General features: G+C 40.6%; 1 protein-coding gene across 4 annotated transcripts in view; it reads right to left on the bottom strand.

Moving 5' to 3' along the window:
• Positions 1–25,618, bottom strand: part of ASTN1 (astrotactin 1) — a 374,655-nt gene that overhangs the window by 199,392 nt on the left and 149,645 nt on the right. For all 4 annotated transcript variants that reach the window (XM_017952723.3, XM_017952711.2, XM_017952715.2 and 1 more), the window contains exon 8: positions 24,504–24,588. In XM_017952723.3, the coding sequence (XP_017808212.2) occupies positions 24,504–24,588 (85 nt within the window). The remainder of the gene's footprint in view (positions 1–24,503; positions 24,589–25,618) is intronic.

Raw genomic sequence — 25,618 nt, 5'->3', positions numbered from 1 at the left:
AAGGAAGTAAGAGGGGAAAAAACGGAAGGAAGAGGCTGGGCTGGATATAAATGAGCAGGAAGTGAAAATAATGGAATGGGTAACTAACACAGTAGAAGATGAAAGAGAAAATATGGCTATTAAAGGACTCTAAAAATTGCAAATAGGAGAAGCTACATAATTCCCCCAGTGATGGGTGTAGTCTCCCCACAGATATTTCCCAGGGTGCTTTCTCCAATCCAACTTTACATAAATCAGGCAAGGTGAAGCCTTCCACTGTCCCCATCCCTCTCACCGCCATCTAATAAATATCAACATCACATTGTCAGCCTAAACATTTCTTTCTTCTTCTTATCCCATTTCCTGGTTATATCCTCTAAACAATCTCTCTTCCCTGGTCTATGACTTTTTATCATTTTGATATTAAAGGTGATGGCCACATCTCATTTAAGTATATTTAATCCAAATTATACATTGCATGTTTGTTCTTTTCATCTCTCCCTGTAAGCCAATCCCTTTGCCCTCATAATTAGCTTTGCTGCTCTTCCCCAAAGTCCCTCATTTCTCTGTACTTCAGCTAATAAAACATCTTCAACATTTGACCATAAAAATTATAGAGTTGGCTGGGCACGGTGGCTCATCCCTGTAATCCCAGCACTTTGGGAGGCCGAGGTGGGCAGATCACCTGAGGTCGGGAGTTCAAGACCAGCCTGGCCAACATGGAGAAACCCCGTCTCTATTAAAAATACAAAAGTAGCCAGGCGTGGTGGCACATGCCTGTAATCCCAGCTACTCAGGAGGCTGAGGCAGGAGAATCGCTTGAACCTGGGAGGCGAAGGTTGCAGTGAGCTGAGATCATGCCATTGCACTCCAGCTTGGGTGACAAAAGCGAAACTCCATCTCAAAAAAAAAATTATAGAGCCATAATGAGTGGTTGTCCAAAGCTGAAAAGAAAGAGAATTAAAATGGAGATGAAGTGATGTAGAACCAGGAGCCAGGAGACCTGATCCCTTGATAATTCAAACACTAATTAGTTGTGTGACCAGGCTAGATTGTGAGCCGGACTGGATTACTGCTGAAGCCTGCTTTGGCTCTGACAGTCTAAGATCTAATCTTCATAACCGCGCAGTAGGGCAACAATTTGGAGGAACAGGTTTCAGAGACTGACTATCTTGGGTTCAAATCTTGGCTCCACCACTTACAAACCATTTAACTATGTAGTCATTTATTTGACCCTGTGATCCTTGGTATCCTCAGAGGTAAACTTGAGAAAATGATGTCAATCTTATTGGGGTCATTATAAAAACAGAGGTTCTCAAACTTCTTGGATGATAGTATTCAAAGTGACCCACTAATTTTCACAGCCCCCCTAGGCCAAAAGAAATATCTACTAGTTTTATGTATTAACTGGTTAGGTCTGAACAATGTAATAAATCTTTACATCTGAAAATGTATTAGTAGACAATAGAAAAAATACAATAAGTACAAATTCAAAGTCGTTAGTATGGTATCGGACTGATATTGCCATTTTTGTTGACAATTCAAAATATCTCACAGTGCCCCTGTAAGATTGCTGCCATCCCCCAAGTCCCTCAATGCATAGTTGGGAACCATGGAAGTAAAGTGCTACCAATAGGAACATTTCCCTGGCATCCAACACAGGACCTAAATAAATAAATTGAAGTTATTTATCTGGATTCATTTACTTCTCCACAGTGTTAATTCAAGTCTGGAGGAGATGGGTGAATATTGGAGTGACCTTCTGGGTTGGATCCTGCCCTTAAGAAAAAAATATATGCCTTGAACATTGTAAAAAAACAAAAACAAAACAAAACAAAACAAAACAAAAAACAGAGAGAGAGTTAAGAGAGAGTGGGAATTCTGCTTCTAAACTCATTAAGAACCCCCAGCTGGGCCGTTGTGTCCACTGACATGAAGAAGCAAGCTAGATGAAGATTAGAAAGCATTCTCAACTCGCTAAACTGAAATAGCAAAAGAAGCTCTTGTCTCCCTTCCTTTCTTTCCAAAAAGACTTGGCATCTCTTTTAAGATGATTTTTGTTGCAAAATCTCTCATTAGCTATTACTTGGTGGAGAATGCAGGAGTAGACAGAGACTCAAAAGGGCAAGAAAAACTCATTACTCTTCCCTCTCAGAAAGTGACTCCAGTGGACCTATCAATCATCTGGCACTATTTGGTCATTGATTCTATCATTGATTTAGTGTTTATTGAACAGTGCTGTGGGTTGAATTGTCGCCCCCTGAAACCCCACCCAAATTCCTATGTCGAAGACCCAAATCCCCATGTGACTCTATAGGAGCTACGGCCTTTAAAAATGTCATTATGGATAATCAGGTTATAAGAGCAGAGCTCTAATCCAATAGGATTGGCTTTGTTATGAGAAGAGGAACAGACAATGCCAGAGCTCCCTCTCTGCCATGTAAGAACCTGGCAAGAAGGCTGCCATCTGCAAACCAGGAAGAGAACCCTCAAAAGAACCCAGCAGTGCTAGTGCCCTGATCTTGACTTCCTGCCTCCAAAGCTGTGAGAACATAATGTCTGTTGTTTAAGCCACTCAGTCTATGGTATTTTGTTATGGGCAGGCTGAGCTGACGACTACAAACACCTACTGTATGACTTAGAGAGTAAGGTATCACAAACACAAAGCCAGAGAAGGCATAGTCCATATCCTTAAGGAGTTTACAGTCCAGTGGGAAAACAGACAGAACACCAATGGTTATACTGTCTTGAGTTTTCTTATTTGTCTATATGTGGGTGCTATGGAACTCCAGGGAGAATCTTTTAAATTGTGACAGCAAAAACAAGGAGCAGAACAGAAGCAAGTGTCCTGGGAAGGGTTTCTAGAATAGGATTTAGATCAAATGGGAGCAGGAAGACATTTATCCTTAATCCCCCAACTCCCTTACCTCTATAAATCTAGTATCTCTCCCAAGAACAACCTTCTTTCAGAAAAACACCTGCTATAAAGTCTAGCTGCATTCTTCTCACTAATACACACTTGAGTCACCTAATCGATGTCAGTGGAGACTCTATTAGCTTGTCGTTTTGCCATTGAGATAGCCATTGTCCCATCTGCATTAGTACTCTGGTAATCTATGGGGTCATTTCAGGACTCTTCTATTTTCTTCTACTATGTATACCTAAATCTCTCTTTAGGATGCTCCCTTCTCATTCATTTATTCATTCCAACTGATTCATTCATTCACTCATTCATTCAGTAGACATTCACTGTCAGCTTTCAACTTTCTTATATTTGACTCTCTGGTAGCCTATACTGCACTTTATACATTGATCTATGCCAAAAGTGAATTTTCATTATAGTTCCAATGGAGATTCCTCGCTTCCTCAATTGAGGTTGATCCATATCAGAGACTCATTTGGATGTGAGAACTGTGTGTGTACGTGTGTGTGTGAAGGTGGTGAAAAGCCTTGGCTTCGTTCATTCCGACATCATGGAGGTACTTGAAAGTTTTCACCCCTGCCCTCCCGCCACCCACCAATGAGACCTAAGAGATTGGAAAGAAAATAGCAGGTAAATTCCTCTCCTTTCCTGACTGACCTTCACTTTCTATGGACTGTTTAGTGGTAAAAGTTGCTATAAGGCCTGTTTATAGTACATCCTGTGGATCTCATAGCTTGTAAAGCTAAGGTCAGCTTCCTAATGCAACACCTTGCATTTACTTTTCTTCTTTCCTGTCTCAATTATCTTTTCCCCTCACTCTTGCTGACTTGGAATTATACTTTTTTTTTTTTTTTTGAGCTGTTTCCCAGGCTGGAGTGCAGTGGCATGATCTCGGCTCACTGTAACCTCGCTGGGCTCAAGAGATTCTCCTGCCTCAGCCTCCCAAGTAGCTGGAACTACAGGCATGTGCAACCACATTGGCTAATTTCAGCATTTTTGATGGAGGTGGGGTTTCATCATGTTGGCCAGGCTGGTCTTGAACTCCTGACCTCAAGTGATTCGCCCGCCTTGGCCTCCCAAAGTGCTGGGATTACAGGTGTGAGCCACCCGCCCTGTCAAGGATTTTATCTTCTTATAAATCATTAGCTATAACCTTTGTTTCTAGGGTACTTCAGCTAAAACAGCCTTTGTGCTTCAATTTCTTCACCTATGAAATGGAGATGGATATTGATAGTACCTATTCATAAGGTTGTAGTGAAGATTAAATGGGTTAATACTAGATGCTTTGAATAGTGTGTAGCATGTAATAAACCCTAAATGATTGTTGGCTATTATTACTCATCTTTTTTTCCAGGTGCCTAACACAATCCCTGAGACATAGAAAGTCATCAGTAAATGTTTATTAAATGAATAAATGATGGATGTATTCTACTATAGTCGTAGGTGAAACACAGATGATTTACCTCAGTAAAGAACACCATGCCAAATATTAAACATAAAAATCTGACTTCTCTTTTGTGGATTGAGAGACCTAAGCACTGGGGAATGCACTGAGACAGTCAAGCAGAGATGTGATAGAACTTGCACACATAACCTTATATGCAACCATTCACCGATTCATTCAATGAACATTTATTCAGTGCTTAATAATGAATGTGACAGGAAATGCCATAGGGTTACAAAGATAAGTAAGACGCAGCCCTGAACTTGCAGCTTGGGATAGTAGGGGCAGGGGCAGACCAGTGAACAGATGATTATAGTTATCAGATCATTATAATCACAGTTTGAAAACAATGGCAGAGATATGCAAGGATGTCACAGGATCACAGAAGAGGGCCACTTTATTAAGACTTGATAGCATCAGATGGGTATCTCAGATGAGACTATCTGGATGCAGATTTTAACAGTAAGTAGAAAGTAACCAGATAAGCTTGGGATGGCAGAGGGAGCAAAGTAGGAAAAGCCATTCTAGGCACAGCACACTCATGAGCAAATGCACTGAAATGTAGGATAGCATGGCACACACAAGGGCTCTGCAAGAGATTCAATGTCATTGAAACAAAAAATTTCAGGCAGGGAGGGATTGAAGATGGGGCTGAGAGGGTTGGCAGGAACCAGATCAGGAAGCACTTGTAGTTTACCTTAGGAAGCTCCAAATTTATTTCCTGTAGGGCCATATGGGTCATTGGTGGATTAGGGGCAGAGGGTAAAATGGACATACATTTTAGATAGATCTTTTGGTGGCTAGAGAGGAAGGACTTGGGGATAAATCGAGGGCAGGAAGCCAGATGAGAAGACCATCATGGTGGTAAAAGGGAGAGATCGCCAGCCCGAGAGCAGTGGTGATGGCAGGTGAGTCTGTATACATGTGTAAGGGCAAATATTGCAGCGATGAAGAGGAGATGCTCCATGCTGGACCCTGGCAAGGGCCCCTGAGATCTGGACTCAATACTCTCCCCCAACTTAAGAATTCCATAATGGAGCTCCACCAACTGGTCTTCCAAAAATAGAACAGGTTAGCTTAGTCTGGTCCTTGGACTTCAGTGCTGATATCAAAAGCCTAGGTTCATGCAGAAATTTAAAATCTGGGTCTAAGTAATGGCTTTGTTAAAAATTATTTCATTCACAATAGCCACAGAGCTTCAAAGGGACCAAGAAACTGAAAGTCAGAAAAAAAGGAGGCTCCCCAGTTCCCCAGGTAAATGGCAAGTAAGAGACAAAGCCATATAACCTCTCTCTCTCTCTCTCTCTCTCTCACACACATACATACACACACACACACACACACACACACACACACAGAGAGAGAGAGAGAGAGAGAGAGAGAGAGAGATTTCTAACTTTACACCAGATTCCTCACAGTAATTATCAAGTATATTCTCAGTATCCAGATCTTCCCAGGCAGTTTCTTTCCCTTCCCAACCCCCATCCCATGGCGCCTTAGATTACCAGCTGGAACCTCACTATGCCCTACATTCTGTACTGCTGGCCCTAGGAAGTTTAATTGCTAAATTGGTTGAAGACTGAAAGAATGGAGAGAGGTTTTGCGATAGCATCACCAGCCCTCTCTCTGGGCTTCAGTTCAAAGGAATTGCAGTTCAGGGCTAGAGGAGAGAACAGCAGACTTAATACACGTGTAGGCTCCCCTCTCCCCGAATCTGCAATCCTCTGGTGCACAAGGGCACAGCAGGGGTTGCTGGGAAACAGAGTCTTTGATGATGTGCTCTCCCTGCTGTGAAGACTAATGACTTCAAAGAGGGCATCCTGCCACGCTAGGGGCTTCCATGGAAAATCTGACTGCAGCGTAATTAGGCAAGAGGCTGGAGTTCAGGTTAGTGTGTCCAACAACACCGTCCCCTGCCTCCTGGAAAATGCAATTTGGGGAAGGGAGACACAAAGCTTTTGAAGAGCAGAAGTGTGTCTTTGATGCAGGCAGAGAAAAGGAGAAAAGTTAAAACCAAACCAATTCAAACAAAAAACAGCCTGCCCAGGGACTGTTGGCCAGTGGTCAGCTGAAAGGTTTTAAATAATACATGCAGGACTTCCCTCCTGAAAACCATCTCCCTGACAGGGGTTACAATGCATGATGCCGAATTTCTTGATTCTTACAGGAAGAATCATCTGATCCCATTGCCACCTGGTATTACCAAGCACCCTCCACAAGCCAGGCACTCTCACTTTCCACAATTCTTTCGTTTACTCCTCACTTCAATCCAATGAAGCAGGCACTATTGTGATCCCTAGTTCACAGGGGAGGATGTTAAGGCACAGAGAACTTTGGTAATTTGTCCCCAGCGAAGCGAGTAGTTAGTAAGTGGTACAGCCAGGATTTGGTACCAGGTGGTCTTAGAGTTTTAAAACTTATGTTCTGCTGGCTTGGTTCCCTTCAGATTCAGGCTTCTCATCTCTAAAATGGAAAAGACCCTAGAGGACTATGGTGAGGATCAAACAGGGTGTCTGACACAGAGGATATCCTCAGAGGAGGTGATGTGTTGTGAGTGACAGCAACACATTCCCTCGTTCTTGTCCCTAATGTAAACAGTCACCTTCCCTGTAAGTCCATTTCTCATGACAGTAGAAATCTCACCAGTAGCAATTATTCTATTTTTATTGAGCACCTACTATATGTACTTGAGAATGAGACCCAAAAATAAGCCCTTGCCCCAAAGTCTTATGGTCTAGCACAAGTCAAGACAAGGGATAGAAATAAGACAAGGCACACTGGGGCGATTGCCACAAGAGACAGTCACAGGCCTGAGGCACCCCAAGGAGGAAGAGAGGGCTTCCAACTGGGGAGTTGGAAAAGGCTTTATGGTGGAGCAGGTATTTGGGCTGGGCCTTGGAGAATGAACAGAATTAACCAGGTAGGGTATTAAAGGGAAGGAACTGGAGGGAAATAAATGACCTCAGCAAAAGTGGGGAGGGGGTAAAGTAAAAGGCAAGTGTGATCAAGAACAAGCAGTTCAATCGGGCTTAGAAACAAATGCTGGGTCTGTCTTGCTAGGAGTCTTAAGTGCCAGAAGGAATCTATCCTAAGAGCTCACATGGTCGCCATATTTGTCTTCATATATCACACTGAGAGCCAGGATTTGGAGTCAGACTATTAGGGTCACTCTATCTCCTTCTATTCCTACTGTGTCCTCTCAAGCCAGTTATTGCACCCCTCTGTATCACAGCTTCCTCATCTGTAAAATGTGAGAAGAAAATAATATGAATACTCATAAAACATTTACAAATAATGCTTGTCACATGGGAAGCACTCAATAAATATTACCTAGTATTATGTAAATGAGGCTACAAATTTAAAGCACCCAGAAGAGTGTCTGACTCATGAAAGCTTATGGTATATTCATCTCCCTCCCTCTCTTATACAGACCATGAGGCACCTCAAATATTTTTCCAAATGGACTTCACTGATACCTGGGGTATCATTCCTCTGGGGTAAGCTCTACTTCTCTACAGGCTTCTTTCCAAGGGCAAAAGCTCCTGGGACCTGGGCGGGGAGGTGGCGGTGGGGAGTTCATTAAGTGACTGACGGTGGAGAGAAGATGATTACACAACCTCTCAAAGAAGAAAAATCAGAACACCAGGTGGAGGGCAATCCTGGAGTGGGAACTTCACCCACCCAACCGCTGTGCACACAGCCAGCTCAGCTGTCTGACTCACATTACCCCGCATTTCAAAGGAGGATGTGAGAGGGAGAGCAAGACATAAAATGGGGGCCTTTTGTCACCCACAAATCTGCTTATCCATAGAGTTTACTGCCTTCTGTGCCAGGCAGCACCGTGAGGGTTTTAGTGCATGGACTCCAGTCAGAATGCCTAGGCTTGAATCCCAAATGATGCCACTTTCTATGGGTGTAACCTTTGGGCAAGGTACCAAACTTCCTTGTGCCTTAGTTTCCTATCTATAAAGAGGGGATAGCCTCACATAGTTGTGGTTAGATTAAAAATATATAGAACTCTTAGAAGTGTGCTAGGCACAGAATAAACTGACAGTAAATTATTACCTATTATTATTATCTTCACCTTCACTTATCAAATAAAAACCATTGAGGGTCCCGGCATCAGAACTCCTTTTAAAGCAAGACTCTAAATGACATAAAACTACATAGCTTAGAGAAAGACAAGGCCTAAGACACACATGGAGACTGTGAAGGCAAAATCTCAACAGCTTTGCATTATCCAGGGAAAGAGGATGGATCAATCCTTTAAAAAAAATAAAGAATCCAAAGATGTCTAGGAGCTACAATTGATTCACTAACAAGACAAAATCCCAAGCTAGGGGCATGGCCATTGATGGAGACTTCTCAAGGTTGGCACTGACGTCATCTTTGAGTTTTAGAAAAGCACGCACTCACTGGTTTAGAAAATGTATTAAATGCCTCTTCTGGTCCAGACAGGATGAAATCTTTGAGATGGACTAGATGGAAATATGCTCAATGATCATCAGTATATTTGATGATTTCATGTGGAACTGAACAAGCACAGCCAAGAAGTTTTGAGTAAAGGGTTTAGTTCAATCTTCAGGAAGATCTCTAAGTGAAGCAGGGCTTGAACTTGCTTTCTTTAACAATTTTGTCAGTGACTTCGAGAAGGTGACTAAAGGTGATACGGTTTGGCTGTGTCCCCACCCAAGTCTCATCTTGTAGTTCCCAAAATACACACATGTCATTATGGGGAGGGACCCAGTGGGAGGTAATTGAATCATGGGGGCAGTTTCCCCATATTGTTCTCGTGATAGTGAGTGGGTTCTCACAAGATCTGATGGTTTTATAAGTGTCTGGCATTTCCCCTGCTGGCACTTATTCTCTCTCCTGCCTCCGTGAAGAGGTGCCTTCCACCATGTTTGTAAGATTCCTGAGGCCTCCCAGCCATGTGGAACTCTGAGTCAATTAAGCCTCTTTTTGTATAAATTACCCATTCTCAGGTATCTCTTCACAGCAGCTAGAGAATGGACTAATATGAATGTATGTTAATTAAAATGGCAAATTACATAAAGAAGAAGGGATAGCTAATACATGAGATAACAAAGTCAAGATTCAAAGAATTTCAATGGGATAAAGCTAATATTTAATATGATTTTATATAAGATCTATACCAAGGTTAAGAAAACAATTGACTTCAGTCTTGAATACACTTTGCCTTTCTGACAACAGTTTCTGCGGAAAAGATCTTTAGTTGACCACAAACTTACTATAAGAAAACACCATGACTTTTCTCTTAAAGGTCCTAGCACAAGCTTAGCTTAGAATTCACTAATAGAAAATACAAGGAAAGAAACAGCCATGCCATATTTTACACAGTGATTTGAACAGTCCTGGGCAACACAGTCTAAAAGGCATAATGACAAACTAGGGACATGCAAAAGACAGCTAGTAGGATCTTTAAGAGACTCATAATACTTACAATCTAAAGAAAAGTTGAAGGAACAAGCTCTATTTATAAGAGAAAGGCCAATAGAGACATCATCCTATGCACAATTATCTGAGACATTAGCACGTAGCCAGCCTGTATATAGTGGTCCTATTTGTTCACAGGTATCTATCCCACACTTTACAGTAGATGAGTATATTTTTCTAATGCACACAAAGGTACTATATATGCCAGTGGTCCTAAGCGTAGAAGTAGGAAATCAACATATTCTTTATTGCTCCAAAGGATGGAGCTGACCAAACAAATGGAAGTTACAGGAAAATATATTTTTGCTCAGTCTAAAGAACTATCTAAGAATCTGCATTACAATGATGGAATGAGTTGCCTCTTCAAAATAATGTAGCCCACATTACCAAGAGTGTTCAAGCAGTAGTTGGGCAGCCATCTGATGAAATGGCCATAGGAGGGATTTCTACACTGGGTGGCAGATTGGATATTATGACCTTGAGGTGGGTTTCCACCTCTGTGTGTCTGGAATTGTCAGCGATTCAGCTGGTATTCCTACTCTTACTTCCTGAAATTAGGGAAGTGATTCACCACTCCATGAGAGAATCTAAAGATCCAATTAGGTTCAGAAAACAGAGGTCTGTCTATGATCTGCCCAAACAGCCCCCAGGCTTGGTAATACTGGAAAGGTGGTAGCTACTATTATTCTTAGGTATTGCTTATGAAAGACCATGGGAAGATGGACACATTTTTTGTTGTTGTTGTTGTTTAGCAAGTACTTCTGGAACATCCACTATTTTCCAGGCAGTGTACTAAGGTATGACAATACAATTTTACATAAGAGACATTGTTTCTGCCTTCATGGAATTTATGTTCTAGAGGTAGGTTACTCTAAACTCAACTGCCAAATTGACATGAAGGTTGACATCATTTGGTGAAAGTTCAAAGAAGATAAATGAGGCTGTGACCAACGCAAAGCATCATCAGTGTGAAGAGGCCATCACTTATTGAGTACCTACATACTTCATGTAATATTATTGAGTGCAAGTCATCTTATTTAGGTTTTTAAAATAATCTTTATAACAATTCTATGAAGTGGATACTATTATTCTCATTATTCTCATTTTTAAGAAATAAGACTCATAAAGGTTATGAGGTTAGCCAAAAACACAAGGCTTTTAAGAAGACGAAACGAGATTTGAATCCAAGTCCATCTGATTCCACGGTTGTGTTCTTCCCATTATGTTCTGCTGCCTCTCTTAAAGATACAAATGTCAGCAGGTGAACGTTAATCCTCTTAGAAGTGAGGTGTACATAATCTCTTGAATAGGATGAAATAGGTGGTTACTCCCACACCTGCAGGGCAGAATGTAGTGGGTACTATAACACCAGCATGCAAAGTACAATGGTTCACAATGGCATTGATGTTAATGCAACACATAGGTTTTTCCTAGTGTGGAATATGTCTCCACTTGTGACCATCCAACAATGGTGAGCACTTACTCCTTTCAAAGTCAGCCTTCTTATGTGGTTATACACTAGGGAGTCTCTAAGCATGGAAGACCATGCTTAGAACTGTGGTCTGGACAGCCCCATGAGAGACTTTCACCTATAGTGCTAATTGAGTTAATGCAATCTTAGGGCTTTGAACAACTATTTACAGCCTCACAGAAGTCTAGGGACCCTCTGACATCCAAGAGTCTTAAATCTAAAGGCCAACCCCAATTGGCAAGTCTGGTGTTGCCTATGTTTCTTCAAAATAACAATGCTAGTCTCAGTGTAGAAAACCACACAGAAAGGTTAACAAACCTGTTGAGAAGGGCCATAAAGGAAGGAAAAAGTGACCCCAATTGTTGAACTTCATTGTGGTCTAATGAAAAAAGCCTAGATGTTGGCATCAGACAGTTCTGTTCACTAACTGTGATTCTGGTCAAGGTACTACCAACCCTTAAATAATAAAATGTGCCTCTCTCTCTCTCTCTCTCTCCATATATATACACACACACACACACACACAATGAGAAAGGCACATTATATATATATATATATATATATATACACACACACACACACACACACAAAATATATATACACACACACATATGAACAAATCAAGAGACAGAACAATACAATGTTATTTTGTTAACAAAAGTATGATATCTAAACAAATAAAACAAAAAGTCAGTATGAACACTCTCTAGGGAATGGTACTTTGGGTGGCTTGGATTTTCTTCTTTTTGCTGTTTTGTTTGTTTCTAGATTTTTTATCAATCACATGCATTCCTTTTGTAAAAAAAATAGATAAAGTAGAAAATAAGATATGCAATGGTAAAATGTTTGCTCTTTATTTTTGAAATTACATAAAGTTTAAAACTTAGGAAAAATGGTTATAGTATGTGTGTTTGAACAAGAATCCATTGAACTGGCATAGGAAGAATAAACCTTAATATTATTTTTACTAGCATTGTTTTCACAGAAATTGTAGGTGAAATAAATATAATTAATTACTCATCTCTTTTTAAATATCCAGTTTGACCTCTATGCACACAAACTAGAAAATCTAAAGGAAATAGATTCCCGAAGACATACAACTCCTTTAGCTTGAATCAAGAAGGAATAGAAACCCTGAACAGACCAATAATAAGCAGTGAGATTAATTGGTAAAAAAAAAAAAAAAAAAAAATGGCCAAAGCAAACAAACAAACAAAAAAGCCCAGGGGCAGATGCAAATACATTCACAGCCAAATTCTACCAAATATGCAAAGTAGCATTGGTACCAATTCTACCGAAACTATTCCAAAAGACTGAGAAGGAGAGACTCCTTTCTAACTCATTCTATGAAGCCAGTATCACCTTGATGCCATGAGCCAGGAAGGGACATAACACACACACAAAAAACTGCAGATCAATCCTTACTGAATATAGATGCAAAAACCCCAATGAAATACTAGCAAACCAAATCCAACAGCACATTAAAAAAAAAATCACCATGGTCGAGTGAGTTTCATCCTAGGGATGCAGAAATGGGTCAACATATACAAGTCAATAAATGTGAATCATCCCATAAACAGCATTTAAAAACAAAAGCCATATGAGCATCACAATAGATGCAGAAAAAAATTTGATAAAATTCAGCAACTCTTTATGATAAAAACTCTGAAGAAAATAGTCATGGAAGAAACATACCTCAAAATAATAAAAGCCATATATGAAAACCTACAGCCAGGCTGGGTGCGGTGGCTCATGCCTGTAATCCCAGCACCTTGGGAGGCCGAGGTGGGCAGATCACCTGAAGTCGGAAGTTCGAGACCAGCCTGACCAACATGGTGAAACCCTGTCTCTACTAAAAATGCAAAACATTAGCCGCGTGTGGTGGCAGGCACCTGTAATCCCAGCTACTCTGGAGGCTGAGGCAGGAAAATTGCTTGAACTTGGGAGGCAGAGGTTGCAGTGAGCCGAGATCACCCCACTGCACTCCAGCCTGGGCAGCAAGAGTGAGACTCCATCTCAAAAAAAAAAAAAAAAAAAAAAAAGGAAAAAAGAAAAGAAAAAAGGAAAAGAAAGGAAAACTCATGCCAACATCATACTGAAAAGGGAAAAGTTGAAAGCATTATGCCTAAGAACTGGAACAAGACAAGTATTCCCACTTTCCTCACTTCTATTCAACATAGTATGAGAAGTCCTAGCCAGGGCAATCTGGCAAGACAAAGAAAAAAAGGGCATCCAAATTAATTGGAAAAGAAGAAGTCAAGCCCTCTCTGTTTGATGATGATATTATCTTATTACCTAGAAAACCCTAAAACTTCCTCCAAGAGTCCTAGATCTGATAAATGAATTCAGTAAAGTCTAGGTTACACAATCAACGTATACAAATTATTGGCACTGCTATAAACCAACAATGACCCAGCTGAGAATAAAATCAAGAACTTAATCTCTTTTACAATAGCTACAAAAAAAAAAAAAAAAAAAAAAAACCACCTAGGAAAATACTTAACCAAGGAGGTGAAAGATCTCTACAGGGAGAACTCTATAAAACACTGCTGAAAGAAATCAGACATGACAATGAGCAAATGGGAACACCCACTATGAGCATCAATTGGAAGAACCAATATCATGAAAATGACCACACTGCCCAAAGTAACCTACAGATTCAATGAAATTCCTACCAAAATATCAAGACCTTTTTTCACAGTTAGAAAAAACAATTCTAAAATTCATATGGAACAGCAGCAACAACAACAACAAAAGCCCGAATAGCCAAAGCAGTCCTAAGTAAAAATAACAAATCCTGATGCATCATATTACCTGATCTCAAATTATACAAGACTATCACAACCAAAGTAGCATGGTACTGGTATAAAAGTGTGTGTGTGTGTGTGTATATATATATATACACACACATACATATATATATATATATATCTCAATGGAACAGAATAGAGAACCCAGAAATAAAGCCAAATACTTACAACCATATGATCTTTGACAAAACATACAAAAACAAAAATCGAGGAAAGGACACCCTATTCAATAAATGGTGCTGGGAAAGCTGAATAGTCACATGCAGAAGAATTAAACGGGATCCCTATCCCTCACTATACATAAAAATTAACTTAAGATGGATGAAAGACTTAAATCTAAGATCTGAAGCCATGAAAATTCTAGCAGAAAACCTAGGGAAAACCCTCTGGACATTGGCCTAGACAAAGAATTTATGACTAAGACCCCAAAAGTAAATGCAACGAAACCAAAAACAAATCAATGGTACTTAACTAAACTAAAAAGCTTCTGCACAGCAAAAGAAACAACCATTTTATTTCATAATCAAGAGTAAACAGGCAATTTACAGAATGGGAGAAAATATTTGCAAAATATGCATCTGCAAAGGACTAATATCCAAAATCTACAAGGAACTCAAATAAATCAGCAAGAAAAAAAATCCCATTAAAAACTAGGCAAAGGACATGATTGACATATCTAAAAAAAAAAAAAAAAATGACCAAACAAACATGAAAAAATGCTCAACAGTATTAATCATCAGGGAAATGTAAATTAAAACCACAATGAGATACCACTTTACCCCAACCAGAATGGCCATTATTAAAAAGTCAGAAAACAACAGATGTTGGCATGCATGTGGTGAAAAAGGAATGCTTATACACTGCTAGTGGGAATGTAAATTATAACAACCTCTATGGAAAGCAGCATGGAAATTTACCAAAGAATTAAAAGTAGACCTACCATTTGATGCAGCAATCCCACTATTGGGTATCTATCCAAAGGAAAAGTAGTCACTATATCAAAAAAACACCTGCATGTATATGTTTATCACAGCACAATTCACAATTGCAAAGACATGGAATTAATCTAAGTGCTCATCAACTGGTGAATGAATAAAGAAAATGTTATATATATAAAATATATATTCATACATATATGTAATGTGTGTACACATATATATAAAACGTGCATGTGTATATAGTAGTGTTCCATGGTGTGTGTGTGTGTGTATGTGTGTGTGTATGTGATGGGATTACAGGCGCCCGCCACCATGGCACCCACCACCATGCCCAGCTAATTTTCTGTATTTTTAGTAGAAAGATGGGGTGTCACCATGTTAACCAGGCTGGTCTCGAACTCCTGATGTCAGGTGATCCACTCACCTCAGCCTCCCAAAGTGCTGGGATTACAAGCGTGAGTCACCATGCCCTGCCTAATGACAGCAATTAATTAGCATTATGTGAGGGATTACTCCAAGCATTCAGTGACATTGAAGTTGTAATGCATTAAATATGGTGTTGAAGGTGCAGGATGCTAGATGGTGTTCCTACAACTTCTTCTTATACACAGACTTACAGAGATGTTTATATTAAAGGAGTTTGACCTGAATGCTAGGCCCTGGGCTGCTGTCTTCTTTCCTCTAAAAATAGTTTGAAATTGAAGGTTTTAAATTAGTCATTAAGAATAACATACTCAAGGAAAAAGTTTTAAGAAAAATAATATATCACAAAGATACTTTTAATGCTTATTTCTTTATATGTCACCCTATTTTGTGATTATAAAATCATACATGCTCATTGTTAAATTATGAGAGAGAACAAAAATATATACAGAATCGAGGTGGGGGGTAGTAAAAAGCAAGCATTTGATGCATAGAAAAAAAAATTGGGGAGAAACACGCCAAAATGGTAATGGCAGTTTTCTCTACACATGGGATAATGAATGTATTTTTTTCTATTGACTTAAAAAAAATAAAAATAAATAGCCAAAATCTCCAAAGCCAGGAAAAATAACAGCACTCTCAAACCTAGTATTTTTATACTGAAACCCAAGGAAGGTGAGTCTAGGGAGCATTCCTAGCGGAATGCCCATGCATGCAGTAGAATATATAAATGCAGGACACTATCTGGAAAGCATAGGCAAGACATAAAACATTCATTTCTATAAAATTGAAACAATTTATCTTCCATTCTTGAGCAGATGGGAGGGTAAATTGAGGTTGATTTTTTTTCACCCTGGTGGACATGTTGGAGGAAATATGAGTGTTCCTGCCTCTAGCACTGTTTAAAATAAGTCTCTCGGTACCGTGACTGGACTAGTCAGAGACAACGGCGTGACACAGCCTCCCCACTCCTCTGGGGGTAGGCAGCACACTGTAGGTGGACTCTTGTCGCCACGGGGAGGGGATGGGATGAAGATGGATCCCTCAGTCTTGGGGAAGTGGGATGCAGGGAAGCAGGCTGTCAACCGTAGACTGTCCACCTCCCATCTACAGCTGATCCTTGACTTTCAGAGTATTATATGCTCTTCACATTGCTCTCTCTTTTAAATCTTTATTTAGCCAACTGACTTGTCTCCAATACCCAGAGGTTACTATGAAGCTTGACTACCAGCTATGTGACCTTGGGAAAGTTACTTCACTTCTCTGGCTCCCTATTTCCCAATTAATAAAATGTGCTGGGGGCGGTGGCTCACGTTGGTAATCCTAGCACTTCGGGAGGCTGAGGCGGGAGGATCACCTGAGGTCGGGTGTTTGAGACCAGCCTGACCAACATGGAGAAACCCTGTCTCTACTAAAAATACAAAATGAGCCGGGCTTGGTGGCGCATGCCTGTAATCTCAGCTACTCAAGAGGCTGAGGCAGGAGAACCCCTTGAACCTGGGAGGTGGAGGTTGCGGTGAGCCAAGATCGCACCATTGGTCTCCAGCCTGGGCAACAAGAGTGAAATTCCATCTCAAAAAACAATAATAATAATAATAAAATGCAAAGATCTTTAAAACTGCACTTAGTCACTCGTCTACAAGCTCATTCTTATTTTCATCGGAAAAAGTTAATTCACTGATAAAAGGATGCCTTCTTGAGGTGTCTGGAGACTCCATGTCTTGCTTAAGAAGTGTTCTTATGTCTAGCTGTGCTTCAGAAACATCTGGGGGAGCTTGTCAAATGTAGGGATTCTGGGCTCTCTCCCAGACTTGTGAAATTTAAATCTCTGGGGGTAGACGTCTGAAATCAGATGATACTTAGGTAACTGCTCCATGAATCGGCATGCAGGAGTCACTCATTACGGCACATTTTGTTCTTGTATCATCCTGAGTAACCAAGAAGGTTACAATTGCCTCTAAGAGGGGAGCAAAGGGCGTCACTCAAAATGACCACAGATTCAGCACTAGCTCATCAAGGGCCTTTGTGTAAATCAGAAAAAAGTACCCATCTGGACAGATGTGCCCTTTGTCTCAGAGTTGGCTTGTTTTAGCAAGCATGGGTTGGGTTTTAGCCCTACATTGCTGGAGAGATGTCCTCTTAGCCTGATGTCCTCTACAAAGAACAGTGTATCACTGTATTCAGCTGACTGACCACAAAGGTTTTGTGAAAAATCGGTCAAGTTAAATATGTTTTCACTTGAGAAAATCCCTGAGAAGGAGGTGCAGAGTTTCCCAAGCCAACTGGAGGGGACGATTCTGTTAAGTCTGTCTGTGGAGGAAATCCTGGTAGGTGGAGATTTACTTTCAAGCACTCAGTTCCTGCCTGAGGTTTTTTGTTTTTTTGTTTTTTTCCTTTTAAGGGATGATGTTTCTGCTAGAATCAGGTTTCAGCAGGCCATCTCTAGAGAGAAGAAACAGAACTTTAGGTTAAATTCCAAGAGCCCCTTTGGTCTGTTGGACACAGAAAAATGTAAGATTCCTAGGGGAAGAGGAGAAGATAAAGGTAAAACAGAGAGAAAGAGGGGAAGAGAGAGAGAGAGAGAGGAGGGTAACAGAGAGCAAGAGAGAGTGAGGAGAGAGGAAGAGTGAGAGGGAGAGGATGAGAGAGAGGCAGAGGAAGAGAGAGAGAGAGAGGAAGAGCCAAAGAGGGAGGAAGAGAGATAAGAAGGAGGAGGAGGAGAAGAAGGAGGAGGAGGTGGAGGAAGAGGAGAAGGAGGAGGAGGAGGAATAAAATAAATTGCTAAATGAATATGCTGGAAATCCTTATTAGCAATAAGTGATAATGATGAGAGAGGAGGAAGAATGAAAAGAGAGCTAATGGGAAGATAATCCCATTTGTAGATGGCAAGGCAATGACAGAAGCTGGGCACAGACAATGAAGTCTGGGCTGGAGGGCAGGAAAGGAGGGCACCCAGAGATAAAGAAGCAGCCACAGCCTGGCCAGCAAATCTTGTTTGAGGGGTTGGATGAAGGTGAACGGGACAGCAGTGACCTGGAAACCAGCAAAGGGGTGGGGGAAGTAACAATCAGATGATGAGTTAGAAATAGGCAAAGAGTCAGAAATTTCCTATGTCACAGCAGACTGTCTGACCCCACCTGAGTCACTTTGGAAAAGACTTTGGGCTGGTCAAAGAAACAAGACATGGCCCAAGACTTGGGCTTGGAATCAGAGCTACAGCTCAACAAGCCAGTCGCTGCCCTAAGATGGTCTAAGCATTTACACTTTGATGACAGCTGAGAGGAGGTTCTTGCTCAGTTTTAGGTGGACAGGAGAAGTCAGGATTGATTTTGGATCTTTTTGAATAATTAGTGAAGGTTGGCCTCACCTCAGTCCTAGAACTCAGAGGCAAAGGTATCCTGTCTACTAGATATGGCCTTTGTCCTGTTAGTGGCCTCTAAGGAACTGTTAAGAATGACATCCTTCAGGCAGGACAAAATAAAATCACCTCCTGTCAAGGACATGTTTTGAGCAAGACAGAGGAGCTGAGGCCAGTCATGATGACACAGTCCTCATTCTTGGCTTCAAGTGGGAACTGGCTCCTATGGTTTGGGACATTTGCTCCTTATAAAGATATAGAATCCCTAAGCAGTCACTCCTGAGTGGGTGAGAAGTAGGAAGAAGCTGCAGAAATAGAAGGGGAGACAGTATGCACCTGGGACAATGGGAATGACATATTAAGGCAGCGTGGGCCATGTATGAGTGAGTGAATGTGTGTGTGCCTGTGTGCACCTACCTGGCATGTCATGGTAAGTGCATTGCCTCCAGAGCAGGCAGTATAAGGAAGAAGTACTCTGATGAGCAGGACCACTCCTGACAACTTCTAACACCTGGGAGAAACACCTGTTCATTTTCCACAGCAGGTCACTTCCCATCTCATGAATGATCACTCTGTCTCCATCCTTCAGCATTGAAATCCACTGATATTTTATATCTCTCTAGTGGGGAATCTCCTTGGTATTGCCCTCTGTATCTTAGATGCCAGAATAAGAAATCAGGCTATTATTTAATGGGAATCTTCAAATGCATGAATTTAACCTAATTGTGATATTCTGAAAATTGTATCTAGAGGCCCTTGGGTGTACTTTTAACTTAACAAAAAAACATGATTATAGTCTTTCATAATCATTTCCAAAGTAGCTACATAAATCTGTTTTTCCTCCTCTAATATTTTCATGTAAATCAATCTCTCCTGCCTCCTCCACCCTCATTTATTGTTTTCAATTCTCTTCTGTGAAAATTTTCCAATTTGTCCTTGTTGTCCTAGCAAACAAATATCAAACACAGACTTTAATAGTCCCTGGCTGTGTCTATGCAGCCACAGGGATGGCAGCCCGAGGAGTTATTCAGTGAATTCATACAGGGGAGACAGAAGACAAGGTAAGCCACTGTGCAGGGGTAAGACCTGTCCACCCTGAGTCCTGTGCCTGGCAGCAGGGTCACAAGGGATGTTGTGGCAGGGAATGATTGATTTTGTTGCCAACCTCAAAGACCAAGGCTGTAACCTCAAACATTCCATGTTCTTTTAATAACCCATTAGAAATCTGTCATCTGTGACTTTGTTTAAATCTTTCTGAAGCTATTTTTACTCTTAGTGAATAGGACCTTCTTGTGCACTGAATTCAATGATCTTGTAATCTGCCACCTGGACCCTGTCACCTGGCTGAGCTGGAGTGACTAGCTTCACCACTAAGACCAACACACAAATGTTTCAACCTGCCTCATTTCTCCCTGAGCAATTGTGGCAGAACTGGAGTCACCAGGAAATGACTGCAACCTCCTCGATTCACATGCTTTCTGCATATGGTCTCCAATTTTCTGTCATTCTTGGTTGTTTGGTCTTGACTTTTATCTACAGGATAATTTTAGGACTATGTTTTACTGAGATAATCCAGATAAATGAAAGTCTAGATAACCCCAAGAGGTTTTGTGTTTGTTTCTTTGCTTTTTAGGATCATTTAAATTTAATATGAAAGGTTCCAAAAAAGTAATGTGTAGTGAGAGTACACCTGGAACGCCTCCCTCCCTCCTGCTACTGGGTCTAGGGTCCTGTGCACTGGAGCTGCAATGTCCACAGCCTTAGTAAACAAGACCTCTTTCCTACCTAGTCTTTTGCCACCTTACCAGCCTCTTGTCCTCTCTCTGTAAAGTGAATTTTTATGCTACATTGAGCTTGTAATTTACCATTCCTGAAAAAACCATGTTTCTCATGTCTCCATACCTTTCTACGTTCTGGTTCCCTTTGCTTAGAATGGCCTTTGTTATCTGGCAAGTAGAACAGTTCACAATCCAAATTCTCCATGAAACCCTATTCCATATTCTTTGACCTCACATAACTCACCCCTTAAACTTCAATCCCACAGACTTTTGCTCACACCTTTATTTTAATAAGTCTTAGATTTCATTGCAATTACTTGTTACTTTTTCAACTATCTACGTAGACTGTTAGCTCTTCCATAGCAGGAACCACGTCTTCTTCTATAAACAACAACCTAGCATACCCTGGACCACAATAGGTAATGGGGCGAGTATCTGTTGAAAACACAAATGAGTAGGAGAATAAATGATGGAGCAGTGAGAGAATTACTATAAACAAACTGGCTTCCTGTCATGCACATACACACACACACACACACCATACAATCACACATATACCACATGTGCACACATACAACACAGGCACCACTCACACACACACACCACATACACACACATGCACACACAAACACACACACACACACACGCACATTCAGGACCAGGTAACTAGAACAAGGCAGAGGCTGTGTAAAGTTGCAGGTGCCATTCCTCTGCCTCAAAAAAAATAATCAATTTGTAACTTCTTGTATTAGTGTCCTTGATCAATTTTCTTCCTTGTCTGAAAGTCATAAAGACTTATTTTTACTTTTCTCCTGGTACATTTGACCTTGATATTTCACTAAAGAATTTGTTTTAACTATTACTGGCCTAGGATTTCGTTGTTCTACTTCAAAGGAATCTTCAGCTATTTTAATATATGTAATATAAGAATGTGAAGTGAAAAACATTCACACATGGGCTGCTTACCTCCACTTCAGAAGAATTAAATAAAATATTCAGGAAAATCAGACATACCATTGATTTTTCCATAATACCTCAATACGTATCACTAGTTGGCAATCTGTCAGGCAGTTTTCAATTCGAGTGACAGTCTTCATGTTCAAACCAATTTCAATTACTTTTTTGAGAATCATTTAAAGAAACATGGCATTGGATCCCTGGTTTAAATCAAGATGTATGGCATTTTATACTTTTCACTTACCTTGTCATTTTATGAGGAAAAATACAGTCTTTTGTCTGGCACTTTTTAAAATACTGTGTACACATAAACTCACACTGCTTATCACTCCTGGTTCCATTATCCTCAAGGTAGTCACTTTTTTCCTCCTCCTAACAGTTGCTCCATTATTTTATTAGTGTCCAAAATGAGACCTCATAGACAGTGATGATCATAGAATAATGGAAATTAAAGATGGAAATGACAGATTAGGTCTTCTTGTCTATTTCCTGGGGCTAATGTTCCTGTCAGTCTATAACTCACTGCTTTAGCCTGTCTTGTTTTCAATGACACTTATGCTGGGACCTCAACCATTTCCCTTGAGGCTCTTGTCTACATCCTAAGACTGTCTCTACATACAGCCAGAGGGAACGATGAAGGCTTATGCAATTATCAAGTGAAGTCAGGCCCATCCTCACATGATCTGTCTACAAGGCTAGGGATGTGGAGGCTTGAGCGATTAGCCACCAAATCCAATCACTACAGCCAGCCAGCCTGGATCACTCAGAGCAGAAGTGAAATATTTTGTCATTGTTTTCTCCAGCAGCAAGTCAGCAGCTAAGAGACAGAGATTGGTTATCCATCAGTTTTTACACTATTTTAATTAGTAAGAACCACAGTCCAGTGTGATTCTTAGCCATCCCATAAGCTAAAATTTTGGATCCCCAGAAACTATGCAAACATTTCAGAGGCGAAGACGGTAAGGGGACTCCATAGAATTTAAATAGCCAGTAGTATTATTCGCTCATATCCCACTGCACATCTGTCAGCCAAACCTCCTGCCCTTCTCCCCAGTCTTTCAATAACAGGCTACCTCATATGTAGCTGCCCTTTTACAAACACCTTCCTCTAAATTTTGTGGGTTCTCTCTGTGATATGACCTCAAATTCTGCCCAAACTGAGCAATCCTTCATTTTCACGAACAGAAAAATTTCATGGCATTTTGATTTCCCCAAGTTTTCTGACCTGTGACTCAGATTTCCTTTCTCTAACTTCATTCTCTCTTGTCCTTATCCCTCAACTTCAACCCGTTCCAGAACATTTGCCCTCTCCTAACATCTATGGGCATCTATCATGCCTTGACTTAGTCATCAGCTAGCTAAGTTCTCAGAGTTGAGTTCTTCTATCCCTTTATCATAAATCACTCCCTTGGGCTCTTCAATCATTTTTATTGCTCTTCTCCAAACGCTCACCCATTTGTCACCATATTTATTGCTTTGAGAGTCCAGAACTACATTCAATATTCTAGGTTTGGTCTCATCAGAATCACATGGAAGGGGTAGATCATTGACCTCAGGGACGTGAGTCCTCCATGGCAATGTCTGAAATGACATTGGTTCCTTTTTTCCACCTGTCAAGCTGCAAACACATATCTAATTTGCAATCCAAGGAATCATTCTGAGATGGCTTTTGCCTTGATTTCTTTCTAGTTTTTCCTGTTCCACTGATTACTATTATTAGTTTATTAGTTCACATTTATTGATCCCCTTCTCCTCCCGCCCTCCTTCAGGACCCAGCCAATGCAGAAAGTAAACTCTCAACATCTAAAGGAAAGTAGAAAGTCGCTTTTAAAAAGTAATAGAGGGCAGGGCACAGTGGCTTATGCCAGTAATCCTAGCACTTTGGGAGACTGAGGTGGGAGGATGGCTTGAGGTCAGGAGTTGGATGTTACTGTGAGCTATTATCATGCCACTACACTCCAGCCTGGGCAACAAAGCAAGACAATGTCTCAATTAAAAAACAAAAAGGCAATAGAAAGTGAATAATGGGGATGCTTGTATAATGTGAGTGTACTTAATGCCACTGAATTGTATACTTAAAAATGGTTAAATGATACATTGTATGTTATATATTTTTTATCCCAATAACAACATTCAAAATGTAAAAAATGAAAACAAAAAAGGAATACACTACTGGCTAACACGGTGAAACTCTGTCTCTACTAAAAATACAAAAAAATAGCCGGGGGTGGTGGTGGACACCTGTAGTCCCAGCTACTCGGGAGGCTGAGGCAGGAGAATGGCATCAACCTGGCAGGCAGAGCTTGCAGTGAGCCAAGATCATGCCACTGCACTCCAGCCTGGGCAACAGAGTAAGACTCCATCTCAAAAAAAAAAAAAAAGGAATACACAAGGTAACTACTTTGTCCCACTCGTGTGTGTCTAGGGGAAAACAAGTCTCATTGAGAAATGGTAATTGGGGATCAGGGAAAAATACTCTCTTATTCAACACAGAGTACTTCCTGAGTCTCTGTATGTCACCCCTGCTGACAGTCCTGGTGAAAACAAATTTCCACTCATGTCAGTCTTGCAAAGCTCATCAGGCTCTGGGAGAGCTACATTGGAGTCTCTGTGGCTTCATGTGTCTCCAACAAAATTATCAGCTAAATTCTGCCTGTGGAATCCTCATGGCTGGCGGCAGTGTGAAAAGGAAGAGAGGGACAGCTTGATTTTCAGATCCCAGCTGGAAGCCGCAGGGCTGCGAGTCAGAGGCATCATCCCTTGACTCGTAAATGGAGAAAAAGATGATATGGACGTCACTGGAATGGTATAAATATGGAAAGGCATAGTGACATTTTTACCCACTTGCTGTTCAGAATATACCCAGCCTTTAGCTCTATTCCTCTCCATGCAGTTGCTCCATGTCATGTCTGTGTAAGGAGCAGTGACATGTGGGAACCAGCTAAGTCGTCATGCCCTCACTTACCCCTGGTTTGTCCCCCATTCGTTCCGAATGCAAAGGTGCTTATGTACTGGATCCTTCATGTAGCCTTCGTAGCAGAGGCATTCCCCTTAGAAGCAGGGTAAGGAGGAAGAAAGAGAAACATGAAGGAATTGATTAACATGTCTGTGTTTGTAAAAATTAACATGAAATAGTCAGGGTAAACTCTTACTCTAATATTAGCATGAGTGACACAGTAAGTTCCATTATGTCATATACTCCCATCTCCACCACTCACATGAATGGATACTCCCACCAATCTTTCCATTCTCCAGTGTGTGATACTTTTCATAAAAGAGGAATCTAATATTTAGAAAGCACCTATTATATGTGTTCTGTAAGCACAAAGACCAACAATCCTTTGAGGAAAATGACTTTTTCATCTTTATTTTCTCAATTCCCAGTATACTACAAGGCACATACTAGATGAATAATAATGTTTAAAGACTGCATAAGTGAATGATTTCACCAAATATTTCTAGGAATCTTGGAAAGTAAGTATTATTGGCTATGTTATGCTAATGGGAAAAATAGGCTTGAGAAAATTGAAGGCTTGTAGACAGCTTGTGAGTGGCAGAGTTAATGTTTGAGCCTATGTCCATCTGACTCCAGACCTTTTTCTCCCACCATGCCAGGCTGCTAGCTCATAGAACAACTACTATATGCACAGGAGACCTCTTACAATGGTTTTAGAGGAACTCTGCATTTTAGCTTTTAAGTAAAAATAATTAATTATCTGGGAGTGGGTCACCAGAAGAATCATCTATAATTCCACATTTGTTTAGGATATCACTATGTTTCATTATAATTTGTTATTCCATTAGTATACCAAGGGATCCATAAGCCTTCTGGAATTTCATGCAAAACTGTACATGTGCGTATATGCATGTTTTTTTGAGGCAGGGTCCCATAACATTCATCTGATTTAGCAAATCCACGATCCCCAAAAGATTAAGAATCATTGCTCTATTCACTACTGATTTTGAAGAAAATTTTTGCTGCTTCATTATATTGATAATTCTTTATGCAATGACATGTAGCCCAAACTACTGAGGCCAGTTATACTACAACACTAGTTCCTACTATTTAAATGTCTGCTT

This window comes from Papio anubis, chromosome 1 (genome assembly GCF_008728515.1).
Source record: "Papio anubis isolate 15944 chromosome 1, Panubis1.0, whole genome shotgun sequence".
Classification (NCBI taxonomy): Eukaryota; Metazoa; Chordata; class Mammalia; order Primates; family Cercopithecidae; genus Papio; species Papio anubis.
This window is presented reverse-complemented; position numbering and strand designations above follow the sequence as displayed.